Consider the following 14,066-nt stretch of genomic DNA (forward strand, 5'->3'; position numbering starts at 1 on the left):
TGTTGTAGTTCTCTAGTAACTGAAAGCTTAGACTGTTCCCAAAAATTTCCAATCCTTCAGCTGAATGAAAAAAGTGAAGAGCAGGAACAAAGAAATAATTGAAGTAGTAAAAGAGTGGAGTAGGATACACTGTCTCAAAGACTTTGCTGCATTAGAGCATCAAATGTCTCAGCATATGGACTTTTGTGCTGAATTTTCTCCAACAATGCTTAAAATCCTGTTCATTTGCTACAACTTCGATCAAGATGAAACACTTGCCAACAAGTTACTGACTGATCTAATTCCGGATTCTACTCTTGACGAGCTTGTGGTAATCTTCAACAAAATCACAGACTTTTCTGATACTTTTATTGAATACTGCAAGCAATACTCAAAGGTTAAAAAGCTAAAGCCAGTAGTTTCCAGAATATTCAGGAATCTCAAAATCACGCATGAAGATGCATACATCTACCACTTTGAAGATATGGAAGAATCCTTAAAGGCACAATATATTCGCAAGTTATTTAAAACAATTAACACTGTTGAATTTAAAAATACCAAGACTATTATAGCCCCGCTTATTGAAGAATATGCCCATCTGTTACCTGAAATCAGCGAGCTCGGCTACCAAAATATAAAAAGAATAGTAAAGCTGTGTATTTTCCAGAACAAATTTTCATATCTGCACCACTCAGAGACAATGCGGATAGAATATTTCACCAGGATTGAGCATTTTCCTGGTATTTACAGGTTTCTATACTTTAACCAGTTCATTGTTGATCCTGTAAACATTAAAAGGATCGGCGAGATATTTTTAGAAAAAATGGAAATTTTAAAGCATGATTCAGCATTGTTCAGTTCATATATTGACATGCTGTATAACGGGCTGGTATATCGAATGTGCAGAGCTAAGAATTTTCAAAGAAGACATCTTGGCACAGTCTTATTGACAGCTCTGCTTGAATATAGCCCTGGCATGATAGACAGCAGTTTAATAATAGATTTGATCTATGATTTGTCATCTGAAATTAGAAAAATAGCGTCACAATTCCGAAAGTGGATTGTTATCGATATCACGCATCACATAAAGAATCTCACTGCATCGGAGAATTATAAAGTATATGGTGCATCCATCATTTTACAGGATATTGATCCTGAAATTATATGGGCAGAGCTAGCAAATAGAGTCTCTGCAGATGACAACAGGATTTTTGGGCTGATGTGCTGCCTTAATCTTATGAACTACACCAGAGACAAATATTCGTCAATAGTCTTTAGCCTGTATGAAAAGTATAAAAGCATTGATGATGAAAAATACACAAAAAACTGTGGCATGCTGTCGTGGAATGTACTGAGGGAGTGCTGTATTCACTTTAAGAATATTAAAAGAAATGATCTGCTGATGGGCTGTATGCTCCAAACAGATCACCTGGGCCTGGTTTGTCTGATTAAAGAAATTGCAAGCATTGAAGGCCTGGACATTAAGCATTATATCAGCAAAGGAGTCAATGAAATTCTCCATAGAAATGCTACTGTCAGAAAGAGCGGCGGCTTGTCTCAGTACTTTGCTCTGCTAAATAGGGATCCAACAAATTACTGTCTGATTAAGCGAAGCCTTTTTGATCTGATAGGCATGGTTAAAAACTCTCACATTGTCCTGAAAGATGTCAAGATACATATACTCTTTCATACGCTGAATGTCTTTGCTACGCTGTTTGATGATTACTCCGAGGATCATTCATTTTACTTAAAACTGGGACTTTCATGCCTCGACAATCCATCTTTTTGTGTTAAGAATTGTGGATTTGTGCTGCTTAGCACACTTTTTAAGAAAGTACTAACTTCGCAAAAATCCTTTGATGTCTTTTTTCTGACTAGAAAAGACCTTAGGCTGTATCTCCGCGACACATTGCAGGTATCTATTGGCCAAAAGAATGTGTATTCCATTTTCTTTATACTTTTCATATTTCAAAATATAAAAATACTGCATCAAGAAGAGAAAGCTTTGGTTTCAAGGTGTTCGTCAATTGGAGAATTTGTAAGTTTAAAAGTGAGAGATATTTCTGCTGACATGCATAATGATTGTGCGTCTTTGTGTGAGTCCTCAAGCTTTGATGTTCCCATAGACCAGCCTGAGGAGAGCATCCTTGCCTGTATTCTAATTTATCTTAACAAACACGATGACAGAGTGAAGGAACTTATAGCCAAGAGATATAAGGTTAAAGATGCATCCTTTCAGTATCTTATTCATAAGATCATCTCGATTGTTAAGAAGACTGGATGTGGAGAAGCAGTAAAAACCAATATAATCCAATACCAGGTCATGGCAAGAAACAGCCAGCGCTTCGAAGATGTTTATAGGCCTGATCTTGATTTTGATTTTATTTTTGAGCTTCTATAAAGCAATCCCAAAATAAATAGACGTTTGTATAAGAGCACTATTGTTTACAATTTAACTCTGTATTTTATTCCAGCCTTTGGTTTATGCAAATGTGACAAAAGCATAATAGTTTATACTGCAATCCATTTTTCTCCACGGCTATTCTACATGTGCATGGCATCTAACATTTCTGGCGTTATCTGTCTACATCCAGGAGGTGTCACACTTTGCAACATACTGTTTGGTCTTTTCATTCGAAATCCTCAAAGTTTCCAACCCACAGTATGAACAAAAGAAACATGTACTCCGTCCCCGATCTATCAACAAAAGATATAATATCATATCTTGCAGAGCTGAACATCAATATATCACCCGCTGACATACTCAAACCATCTATTGCAGTAACGTCTGCAATCTACGATTCGCTTTTGGAGGCCTTCGAGGGCAAGGGTCTGCCAGATGGAGATGAGCCTCTCCAGGTGATAAAGCAAGTCCAGAGAATGGGCAATTTGCTCGGCAAAATTGGAATCGGCAACTTTACAGTTAGAGACGTCAACCCAGACTCGCGTAGGCTTGTCCAGATTCTCTCTACACTTATTAATTTTGGTATGTATCGTGACAGCAAAAAGCAGATATACGAGCAAGCCAGTAAAATAGCCGATGATAATTTTGCAGTAAAGAAAAGACTTGAATCCCAGCTTGCATCCACAAAGGAAGCAATAGAAAAGGTGCAAACGGAGTTGGCCGAGAATGCTAAATTAAAGGAAAATCTTGAAAACGAAATATCCAATCTGGAGAGTGAGCTTAAGGAGTTCTACAAGTATCAAAAAGAGAAGATGAATGAAGTGAGTCTCTTAAAAACTGAAAAGATTGAAATTGGAGATAAGCTCTGCTCCTGCCAGCTGCTTGAGCATAATCTAAAACAGGAAATAACTTGTCTCCGCACCCAAATTGTGAGCGATCCAACAAAGCTGCTAGAGCTCGTTGAAGAAATGAGAAGCTTGATTGAAAAGGAAAAGGAATCTATACGGAATATTGAAAAAAGCATCCAAGAGCAAAGCTTGGTTCTAAACAAGCAGAATAAGTACTGGGAGCAAGTAGTGAAGATGCATTCCATAGTAAAAGAACTAAATGTAATCGAGGAAAGAATTGAGAAGTTTGAACAAAACATTTTAATGTCAGAAAGCAAGCTCAAAAACTGGGACAGCAGCATAAATGCCCTGAAGATTAGGATAAATCACATTGAAAGACAGGTGTCGCATCTCGAAAGCAAAATTTTTAATCTTCAAAGTAGAGACAAAAAGGTTTCCGAGGAAATTTCAGCAAAGATAGCAAACTTGAGGATGAAGTATGATTCGGTAAATTCAGAAAGAGAGCAGTTGCTAGAAAAGGTGAGAAACAATAACAAACTGGTCCAAGACGTGCTGTTTGAAAAGGTAAAGAAGAGTGGAGAACATGAAAGAGAGTGTGCAGAGATTGCTGGGCTGCTTGTAAATTTAAATGGGGAAATTGAGTTATTTTTCAATGAATTGAAGAATGTAGTCAATCAGTAAATAAAAAATGGATTTAATATTGTCACTGCTTTTGTTAAAACTGTGCATCTTAAAGGCTGGAGCTATTGTAATAAAGTCTTATTTGGCGTAGTTCATTGATCTGATTTCACTACATCAGCTTCTCCACGTCTTTTGCTTCCTTTGCTTTTTTACCCCAGACTGATGATGCTCCAGAAAGCCAGCAAAGAGCACTCAAATTTGGTAAAAACAGCATCTAAGTTTCTTTCGCCATCTCTAAAAGACTACTTCATACGAAAAGCAAATAAAAGCTTTGAAAAGGCTAAAACTTCAGATAAAAACGAAATCCAAAAGTATATTGCAGAGCAAAAGGAACTCAGTGAATCACTGGACAGGGTTGTTGGAATATACAACATGTACAGAGACGATACCACGACACTGTAGCATAGCTAATGACCTGCATATATCTTTACCATACAGGCATCAATAAGGTAGGTAATCAAAAGTGTTTTCCTGACTTTCCTGTTATGTTCATTGCAAATGTTAGCATAGTGGGTTGGCAAGTAGTTGGCTTTTATAAACTCAGACGTAATGCACACCAATCGTCCTACTTTGAAGCTTCCGGCACATAGAATGAATATGTACTTGGTTGTGGGTTTTGCTTGTTCTGTTTAGATTATTTTTATTTTTGGATGTCCCTACCCCATTCATGGAATTTGCTCTTGGAAAGCAGGCCCTGCAGTCTGGGGCTTCTGCCCTCAACTCAGAGCTTTCTAAAGTTAACTGTGGTGCATTCAGAAAGTATTTTGATGTTACAGATTCCAATATTCTTTCAAAGCTCCTTCTAGTCATAGTTCCTTTCTACTACAAAGAAGATTCATTGAGCAGCTCGCTTTACAAACCCGAGATGTACATCCCATCGATGTCTATTATAACCTTGGTTCTTTTTAAGGGTTTTCTTCTGGGACTGTCCAACAAGTTTCATCCTGAAATCCTGGGAATGACCTTTACAAGAACTATCATAATTCACCTTGCAGTCTGCCTTTTGTACAAGGTCGTTTGCTATTTCTTCGATGTTTCAATTGATATAAAAGACCTCTTCTGTTTCGTTGGGTACAAGTTTTTAATAATCCTGTTTATCAAGCTTTTTAGGTTGGTTATGTTTGGAAAACTATTGTCCTTGTATTTTCTAGTTGCACACTTCTTCTTTTTGAGTAGAAGCTTGAAGGGGTCGATTATTTCCACAAACTCACCGAAAACTCATCTTTATCTTCTCTTTGCGATTGTGGGAATGGACGTGCTCATTTCATTTTTGATGTCGTAAATATGATTGTCTGTCTACAGAATACACTATGAATCCAAAAAATGAGCTTGCTGACAAAAGTATATATTTATTTGCTGGATATGAGCATGTAAGGGGGCTTTGATCAATTCATATAGGCATGATGGAAAGTGGGGGAAATATCCAGCAGCCATAGAGACTATGCTTTGCAATGGTGAATATATTAAACTGATCGAATCCTCATGCAAGGCTGCAAACAGGAAGCCAGCTGAGGCAATATATTAATGAAATGTGTTAAGTGTAATTACAATAAAACGTATGGTTATGCTAATTTACTAACGTGCTTATAGTCTCTGTTTTAACTGATCTCTTACACATTTTACAAATTCATAAAAGTTTCTCTTCTCTTTAAATAAATAGTTGAGTTTATCAATATTGATTTCAGGTACACTTCCCGTCACACAGTCTTCATTTGTAAAATCCAAAACCATATAGCACTCCGAGCCAAGATTGTTGTATGATATTTTCACTACGTTCTCCTTTATTTTGACTATTTCCAATCCCAAGTACCTCTTATAAGCCTCGTTCATTTCCTTGTGTTCGTTTTCTTTTAGCTCTGCCTTGCCTTTAAGCTGCTGTGATTTCAACAGCAGCATTTTATACTTTTCTTCGACATCCTGTCGTCTTTCTCTTAAGCTCCTATTCAGGACCTCTAACTCGTCTGCCTGTCTTTGAAACTCCTGATTCTCCTTATCCAGCTTGCCAATGTCTGCTTCCTCCTTCTCTAAGGATTTTCTTAGCATCACCTTTCTATTTATAAGCGACTGCGCTTCCCTGTTTGAATCTTCGAACGCGGCCAGAAGAGCTGAGTTTTGAATGGAAAAGTCCCTACACTGGTCCTGCTGTTTCCTTTTTAAGTCTGCAGCATCCCTTTTGAGATTTTCATGTTTGGATTGTAAGTTTTGCCATATGTCATTGAGAATTGTCCTAATGTTTTTGCTTGTAGCCTCTGACTGATCCATGGGCAAAGAACCTTTGTAAACAATGGATGGATAAAGATTGACTGAAGGTGGCTGGTGCAATATGAATATTCCTACTAAATCACCCAGCTATTCGTCCATCAACAAACAATAATTAGTTGATCGAAATTCGCCATGGCTACCAGTGGCATGGAAAAGACTCTTTATTGAAGCTTATCCCAGAATATGAAAGAGTATATTTATTTCTCGCCCCCTGGTTAATGCTAAGTACACTTAAGAAAATGTTAAGCAAAAAGATCGAAGAAAAAGGAACACTGAAAGTACAAAACGAAGCATTCAATGATGTGTCGCTTTGTGCTGAGAATGATAAACTGACTTTTAAAGGCTGTAATCTTTCAGCGTTGCCCATTTCTGAGCTCTCAGATATACAGCCTAGGGACGGATCATTCACATTCATCTGCGATAACAAAAAGTTCTGGTTTGAGTCTAAAAAGAATACAGAGCTGTTTCGAATACTTAAACAGTTAGTACCAAGTAGGACCATCTTCAACTCAAATAGGATTGTATATTATGTGTATAACACCGAAAATAGAAAATTTGAACTGTATGATCAACCCTGTGAAGCTAAGATTGTGCATGACTCTGAATATTATCTAAGAATCGAAGACGAGGCATCTATTCAACACTACGAACAGATCAACACCAACACGCAATATTACATGGATCAATCCAATCACAGCTTTGTCTGGTCTGTCTACAACAAAGGAATGTTTCATACCTTTTGCATTGAGTTTGAGGACCATATTAACTTCCTTGAGTTTGTATCTAAATACACCGAATGTTGTTATAAATCAGTCAACGAAGGCGATCAGTTCAAGTATTTTGAAAACATGGCAGTTATGAATCCCGTGCAAAGTCAACAGGATACCAATATCCCTGAGGACAAAGAGGAGGAGTGGATGGAGTTCGAAGACGAGAAGCCAAAAGATACAGAATTTAATAGGGACACCAAAGCCAATGAGCATCTTGTCATAGGCAACGATCTTGTGTTTGTAACACGAGGATCTTCGCTGGGAGTATTTGACACTCAGCAAAATGATTTAAAATTCAGAACCCACATCCAAAAGGTACTGAATGACCCGCAAAAAATAATCACACACAACCAAAACCAATCTCTTCTAGTCTTGGACAGGGGTCAAAGGGATAAACTCCAAGTCTTAGATCTTAACAAGGGCGAAGTGGTTGAAAAATGGGACATTAAGGAAGAAATGAATGACTATTTTGACAGCGTGAAATACAACAATGAAGGCACATTGGTGGGAATGACAGACCACTCGCTATTTAGAATCGATCCAAGGATGAAGGACAAGGTTGCAGAGAAGAACACATATAAAACTAAAAATGAATTTTCATGTGGAATAGCCACAGAGACAGGTGATGTGGCAGTTGCATCCAGAAAGGGCGATCTTAGACTTTATAACAAAATAGACAAGCGGGCCAAGTCTCTTCTTCCTGGATTTGGTGATGAAATTCTTGGAATTGATTCCAGTAAAGATGGCACAATGATTCTTTGCACATGCAAGAACTATATTCTTGTTTTCGCTGCGACTTCTGACTATTCTAAGTCCATTGGAAAGAACAAGCCGACACCTAAAAGACTCCAGCTAAAGCCCCAGCACCTTAGCTTGATCAAGGACGAAGTCTCTTTTATTCCTGCTAAGTTTGATCAGGATGACACAATGATTGTTACAAGTACTGGTAGATTTGTGGTCAAGTGGAGAGTGAAGGATGTTAAAGCGGGCAATCTGTATGATTATTCTCTCAAGGCACTCTACGATGTAATCGTTGATGAAAACTTTGTATTCAAAGGCGAGGACATCATTGTTGCACTTCCGAATGATGTTAAAAAGGTGACAGAGCAGGAGCTGAGAAGACCAAAGTGAAAGTGGAATGGTAAATTTATATGCATTCAAAAATCTTCAATTTTGGGAGCTTTGTGCTAGTTATTTAAACTAATACAATTGTACAGTTTTATTTTGATTTAGCGTGCAACTTTAAACTGCAATGTAGCTTAAGCAGTGAAAAGTTGATATATTGTTTACTGGCTATTTATAGCTTTGTAAAATATTACTTGTCGATCATTTTATATCTTCATATAGTACTGCGTGCATGTTATCTTTCAAACGTCATTTTCTGTTTCTTAATCAATTTTTTGATTATCCTTCCTATCAGTCTTAAAAATTTTTAACCAAAATTTTGCCCATCAAAATGGCAATAAGAGCACCCGAACTTTTCTGTCTTCCACCAGGTATTGGTTCAAGATGTCCCACAGATAACAGCTCTGAGATAATCTATCTTCTCAAGTCTATGCTCAGTCCGTTTGTGTTCTCATCTGTGGTTGTGCTTGTCTTCATCATTTGTCTATTTTTGCATTCTAAATCAAGGATTTTCAGCACCAAAGCTGAGAGAAAGATTCGAGTCTATATGACAGCTGCATGTGGAGTCACTCTTGTTAAATCAGCATATCTCTTGGTATTACTTGTAAATAACGCTTTTTTTCCTGAATCAGCTGCAAATGTGATAAGCAGTACTTGTCTATTGATAATTGCAATTGATATAATTCTACTCGCTCTAGCAGCTAATTATGCTGTATTCAATACAACCAAAGATGAGTACTTTGCATCTGGTATTGTTATTGCTTTCATAACCTGTATGGCTGTCTTTGCTTCTATTAGAAGCCATACTAATATTGGCTTGGCTCTTTGGGATTTCATAATAGGATTTTTATTGTTGTGTGTTTCCACCTTTGTGGGTATCATAGCATATCTGAAGAGTATTGTAACCGTTAGGAATTAAGTAAAGTTTACGTTAAAAACCATCTTGATACTGTTTTGTGGCTATCTTAAAGTTTTTTGCATTTGGTACTATTTTATACTATCTCCCTCAAAGACGGTTTCGTATCTTTTGTCGAGTAGATTTGGTAAGCCACGGAAGTTGTCTATCATTTTTTAACAGATAAACTGTTAGTGCGTCATTGCTTATCCCCCATGCTAAGAGAACAGGCACTAGTCAAAATTCTTGAATATGGCAAGATGCCTATGAGAGAGGCGCTAACACAGGTGTGTATTTTTCTTGGAGTCGAGTTCTACTATGAACAAGAAAATGGGCTCTTCACACTTTCAACGGAGAGTTTTGTTTTGGATATTTCAAACAGTGAGTGCAATTTAATTTTTGTGGAAGACCTCCTGAACTCCAAATTGGGATACATTCAGCTGTACATATCCCACTTCCTCAGCAGAAAACACATATTTTACTATCTTTTAAAATACTTGATTAGCTGTACCAGAAATACACACTCAAGCTTTGGCTATAATGCTGGCATAGGCCCAGAAGCTTCCTTGGAAAAACACAAGTGCATTTGTTCTTGTATTTTCACAGACCATTATTGCCAAAGCTTCAACTTAAATACAGTTTCAGAGGGCTTTAATATTTTTACGCATTCAAAGATAGACCTACCACTTGAGTACTATTTCTATGAGCCTGGTACAGTGTTACAAAAAGTCGAGCTAAGTAGCTTGTATTATAACTTAGCTAAAATAATTACGCCTGAATATTTTGACAAAAGATACTACGACTTTCTGGTAAATTCTGAAAAGACCTTTTATGAGAATGGGAGTGTTAGGGTTGTAGCTAATTCTGTGTATACAAATGGAGAGCGATCTCCTGTCGCCAGTCTGGCTTTTTTGCGTGGATGCACTCTAAAGGAAAGCTTGAACTTTGCCAAAACTTTGGAAAAATGACTAAGTGATATGTCACGTATTTTATAATTTATACACAGGGAAAGCCCTGGATGCTTGCTTTAATACACTTCAATTTATAACTGGTTTTTGCTATTTTAGCTTTTCGCATCCCAAATACAGAGCTGTGATGAGCCCAAAAGTGAATTACACCTTTACAAGTCAATTTCAGAGACTGAAGGTGGGAGCGGCTTGCAATGCCAATGAAAAATTGAAAATAGAGCCAAGCACATTAAAGAATAGCGATTCATTTATTTTCAGCTCGAGCGAATGCCCAGTTTTCCAAAGAGCACAGTTAACTGAAATCAAGAAAATCCCAACCGTCTGGAAAGAAACATTCAAAATCCAGTTGGATTCTGCCATAGAGTACATGCCGTGTGATTCGATAGGCCTTCTCGTTCCGAACTCTGACCAAATTGTGGATGGGATTTGTAAATACTGCAAGTTCGATAATCAGAGGCTGAAAATTGAAAGAAAAGGTGCAAACGGCTTTATTTTTGATGGAATGCTGAGGGACTTCATCAAATATAGAATGGATGTTAACACCATTCCGAAGAAGAAGTTCCTTCTGGAGCTTTCAAAAAGTTCTAAAAAGAAAAATGAGCTGGAGTATATTTGCAGTTCTGAAGGCTCAAGAGATTACATGAGTATCGGGCTTAGAATGAGTACTTTGCTAGATATTTTAGAGGAGTTTGAGTGTGAGCCCACGCCTGAGGAGTTTCTTCTGCACTGTGAGATTCTTAAACCAAGATATTACAGCTTGATTCATGAAAAAGGTCCTGCAGAAATTCTTCTAGGCGTCATTTCAAAGCCCATTGACGGTGAAGTCGTTTATGGTCATGTTTCAAGGTTTATAATGGAAATCTACACAGAAAAGCTTAGACTGTTATCAGACAGACCTGACACAGATGCATCTTGTTCAATACCCATAGAATACTGCATTAGACAAAATAAGCTTTTTGAGGGATTTTCTTCCAAAAACGTTGTTTGTTTTTGCACTGGAACGGGCATTGCTCCCTTTATTTCATTTTACAGAAGATTTCTGTTAACAGGCACTGTTGAGAGATTAAAACTGGTGTATGGTTTTAGATTTGACCAGGATAATCTTCTTAACTACTACGATGTCAACTGCGACGATGTGACACTGGCCAAATCTAGCATGGGAATGCATGTCTATGATTTTGTAGACGCAATATCAGAGTTCCAAAACGACTGCAATGTATTTATATGTGGAAACATGAAAATGCAAAGAGACTTATTCCTTAGGATAAAATCAAGATACCCAAATCTTGTCGAAAACAAAAGGATTTACTTTGATAACTGGACATGAACAAATAAAAGATTTAGCTTTACAGTTCAATTTAATAACCACATTCTACTACAAAACGAGGCTTGCTCATAACGGTAGTCTGGCGCTCTTATCTTTTATATTTGAATATGACGGCTATAATGATTGCAATAACCAAAACCAGAATCGATGCAGTTTTGAGGACTAAGTGAGTTGATGTTGAGTATTTCTTGCATCCTATTTCACCTGTAAGAATACAAAAATAAATCTTAGAGTCGTCAAGGCCCACGCCTGATATTGGAATTGTAGCCACACTGTGCTTCTGTGAATACACTCCATCAACATAAATAATGACATCGCCCTGTGCAGTAGCAACACATGTTGTGTCATTGAATTGTGCAATGGCTGTTATCTTCGGAAGCTCATACCTTTTACTTGACTGGTCTATAAAATATAGATGTCCCTCCTTCTCCCTATTGGCAAAAAAGATTATTCGGCTCTTTTGCACAATAAAATTAGACAATTTGCCTTCAATTTCATACTTCTGATTATGGAAAACAAAAGTGTTCTTATCATTTTCGTTGATCACTTTGTGGATCGAGTTTCCAAAAATGAAAAACTTAAACCAATCCTCTGGAATATCCTGGGTGCAGTGATCGTTGAGTGCGACCACCTCATCTTTCTTCTTGTACAGTTTGTAAACATATTCTTCTGCCAGATTCTCGGTGTCTTCATGGAATTTTTTAATTTTGAAGTTTAAGGTAGGCTTATTCTGGTGGATGATGTTGTGAAATCCAGCAATAATGTTATTTTTTAGTAAAATCAAATGTTCAGACAAGTGTGCCTGCCTGATTTTATTATTTGACACACAGCATAAGCTGAACTTCCCATCAAATCGAAGAAGATAGAAGTTCTTGTCACCAATCCCAGCCACAAAAATAGGATTCTTTTGAAGACTGCTTAGTACTTCCTTTTTGGTTCTAGTGTCTCCTTCGTTTTTGTTTTCACTACCATCGCCACCTGTCTTACTTTTATTGTCATCGCCATTTTTGCTAACAATATTTTCGTTTTCTGCTTCTTCGTTTACGCTTTGGATGTCATTTTTATTACCATCTTCCATCGCGCCTTTCTCCTCACTTGTAGTGGATAATTCTTCAGCACAAGCATCTTCACTATCACTCGGGTCGAACTCTTCAGCAATAGCAGGCCTTTCTCTAATCAACAGCCTTTCCATTTGACCATCCTGTTCTTCCTCACAAGATGTATAAACTTGAAGATGAAGTATAAAATCATCAGTTTGGAAGAAATCTTCAAAATCCCCTAGTTCCTTGGAAATATTCTCCTTTCTAAACGCAACAACACCGTTTTGTTTTCCATAATCCTTGTTTCCGCCGCCTCCTGCAACAAATACATAGTTTTTTGTCGTCTTTAGAGTGAATGTTGGGAAATCAACGCAAGTCATTTGGGTTTTAAAAATGGAATGCCAAAACATTTCAGTAAAACACAGTGTTTGAACGTAAAAAATTGACTAGGATGGAATATAGAATGTGAAACATCGTGCAACGTTATGAACCAGTACCTGTTCGTATTGAATCACTACTATTGCTTTAAGCAATTAGTTTGCCATGCCTGCATTTCAAAGTTTAGTCATGGAGCAGCAATGCGGGTTGCAAAGCTTTCTTTGTGTTGAGATCGCGTCCGCTTGTGTTGGTGCATTTTACCTGTAAACAAACATTTTTGATCTGTCATTAACTAAAACAGACTTGGACGCATAGTATTATACAAATAGCATATGGCTTAAAATTTATCAGCTATGCAGTTTATATGTTTAGGCATTGGCAGCTTTGTTGGTGTGTCTCTTTTGTCTTAACAAAATTTTAAGACCATGGATCCAAATGAAATAGCAGTGGGAAGTAAAGTGCCAATAATAAGCCCCGTGGGCCAAGAAAACCAAATAAAAGTGCGAAATAATATCCAAGAAACATGAGGATGGCAGGCTCATGTTTTACATACACTACATAGGACTCAATAGGAGATATGACAAATGGATTGAGAGTTCAGAACTAATTTTGAACAACCCTTCCGAGATAGAACTCCCCAGAAAGAAAAAAAAGTTTGAGGAGAAGGCACCACCGACAGAAAATAAACACACAACACCAAGATCTCATTTAGAAGATGAGTTTCGGATTAAAAACATAGACAAAATCTGTATCAGAAACTACCTTGTTGATACATGGTATTTTAGTCCATATCCAAAGGATGTTATTAGAAATGGAACTGTCTATCTGTGCGAATTTTGTCTGTACTACTTTTCAACACAGGAACAGCTCAGTGAACACTGTTTAGGATGTGAGCTAAGACATCCCCCAGGTACAAAAATATATGAAGAAGGTGAGCTGAGCTTTTTTGAATTAGATGGCTATATACAGAAGAACTACTGTAGAAATCTAGCACTGTTATCCAAGCTTTTTTTGGATCATAAATCCTTGTACTATGATGTTGATGTATTTATGTTCTATGTTTTATGTCACAAGGATGAATATGGATATCAAATTGTCGGTTATTTTTCCAAAGAAAAGTGTTCAGAGCAGGGATACAATCTTGCATGTATTTTGACACTGCCATATGAGCAAAGAAAGGGCTATGGCAAGGTCCTTATTGATTTTTCATACATGCTGTCTAAGAAGGATAAGAAAATTGCAAGTCCTGAAAAGCCTCTAAGTGACCTGGGGCTTCTTTCGTATCGAGCATATTGGCTTGAGGTAATTTTGGAAGAGCTTGTCCAATGTAAGGATATAAGTATAAAAGGCACTATCACAGAAGACGTGCATTACTGAGGAGGACATACT

General features: G+C 37.3%; 10 protein-coding genes across 10 annotated transcripts; 8 read left to right on the forward strand and 2 right to left on the reverse strand.

Moving 5' to 3' along the window:
* Window positions 1-64: 64 nt before the first annotated feature.
* VICG_01000 (uncharacterized protein) lies at window positions 65-2,380 on the forward strand (the record flags this gene model as incomplete). Its single annotated transcript, XM_007604385.1, has 1 exon — window positions 65-2,380. The coding sequence occupies one exon, from the start codon at window positions 65-67 to the stop codon at window positions 2,378-2,380; it is 2,316 nt and encodes a 771-aa protein (XP_007604447.1).
* A 263-nt stretch (window positions 2,381-2,643) lies between these two features.
* Window positions 2,644-3,912, forward strand: VICG_01001 (uncharacterized protein; the record flags this gene model as incomplete). The annotated part of the gene is made up of 1 exon (XM_007604386.1): window positions 2,644-3,912. One exon carries the CDS (start codon window positions 2,644-2,646, stop codon window positions 3,910-3,912), a length of 1,269 nt encoding a protein of 422 aa, XP_007604448.1.
* Window positions 3,913-4,579: 667 nt separating this feature from the next.
* VICG_01002 (uncharacterized protein) lies at window positions 4,580-5,194 on the forward strand (the record flags this gene model as incomplete). Its single annotated transcript, XM_007604387.1, has 1 exon — window positions 4,580-5,194. The coding sequence occupies one exon, from the start codon at window positions 4,580-4,582 to the stop codon at window positions 5,192-5,194; it is 615 nt and encodes a 204-aa protein (XP_007604449.1).
* Window positions 5,195-5,496: 302 nt separating this feature from the next.
* VICG_01003 (uncharacterized protein) lies at window positions 5,497-6,174 on the reverse strand (the record flags this gene model as incomplete). Its single annotated transcript, XM_007604388.1, has 1 exon — window positions 5,497-6,174. The coding sequence occupies one exon, from the start codon at window positions 6,172-6,174 to the stop codon at window positions 5,497-5,499; it is 678 nt and encodes a 225-aa protein (XP_007604450.1).
* Window positions 6,175-6,392: 218 nt separating this feature from the next.
* On the forward strand, window positions 6,393-8,075 carry VICG_01004 (uncharacterized protein; the record flags this gene model as incomplete). Its single annotated transcript, XM_007604389.1, has 1 exon — window positions 6,393-8,075. The coding sequence occupies one exon, from the start codon at window positions 6,393-6,395 to the stop codon at window positions 8,073-8,075; it is 1,683 nt and encodes a 560-aa protein (XP_007604451.1).
* A 325-nt stretch (window positions 8,076-8,400) lies between these two features.
* On the forward strand, window positions 8,401-8,988 carry VICG_01005 (uncharacterized protein; the record flags this gene model as incomplete). The annotated part of the gene is made up of 1 exon (XM_007604390.1): window positions 8,401-8,988. One exon carries the CDS (start codon window positions 8,401-8,403, stop codon window positions 8,986-8,988), a length of 588 nt encoding a protein of 195 aa, XP_007604452.1.
* Window positions 8,989-9,179: 191 nt separating this feature from the next.
* Window positions 9,180-9,932, forward strand: VICG_01006 (uncharacterized protein; the record flags this gene model as incomplete). Its single annotated transcript, XM_007604391.1, has 1 exon — window positions 9,180-9,932. The coding sequence occupies one exon, from the start codon at window positions 9,180-9,182 to the stop codon at window positions 9,930-9,932; it is 753 nt and encodes a 250-aa protein (XP_007604453.1).
* A 127-nt stretch (window positions 9,933-10,059) lies between these two features.
* On the forward strand, window positions 10,060-11,259 carry VICG_01007 (uncharacterized protein; the record flags this gene model as incomplete). The annotated part of the gene is made up of 1 exon (XM_007604392.1): window positions 10,060-11,259. The coding sequence occupies one exon, from the start codon at window positions 10,060-10,062 to the stop codon at window positions 11,257-11,259; it is 1,200 nt and encodes a 399-aa protein (XP_007604454.1).
* An 88-nt stretch (window positions 11,260-11,347) lies between these two features.
* On the reverse strand, window positions 11,348-12,679 carry VICG_01008 (uncharacterized protein; the record flags this gene model as incomplete). Its single annotated transcript, XM_007604393.1, has 1 exon — window positions 11,348-12,679. The coding sequence occupies one exon, from the start codon at window positions 12,677-12,679 to the stop codon at window positions 11,348-11,350; it is 1,332 nt and encodes a 443-aa protein (XP_007604455.1).
* Window positions 12,680-13,217: 538 nt separating this feature from the next.
* VICG_01009 (uncharacterized protein) lies at window positions 13,218-14,054 on the forward strand (the record flags this gene model as incomplete). The annotated part of the gene is made up of 1 exon (XM_007604394.1): window positions 13,218-14,054. The coding sequence occupies one exon, from the start codon at window positions 13,218-13,220 to the stop codon at window positions 14,052-14,054; it is 837 nt and encodes a 278-aa protein (XP_007604456.1).
* Between the last annotated feature and the right edge of the window lie 12 nt (window positions 14,055-14,066).

This window comes from Vittaforma corneae (genome assembly GCF_000231115.1).
Source record: "Vittaforma corneae ATCC 50505 unplaced genomic scaffold supercont1.7, whole genome shotgun sequence".
Taxonomy (NCBI): domain Eukaryota; kingdom Fungi; phylum Microsporidia; family Nosematidae; genus Vittaforma; species Vittaforma corneae.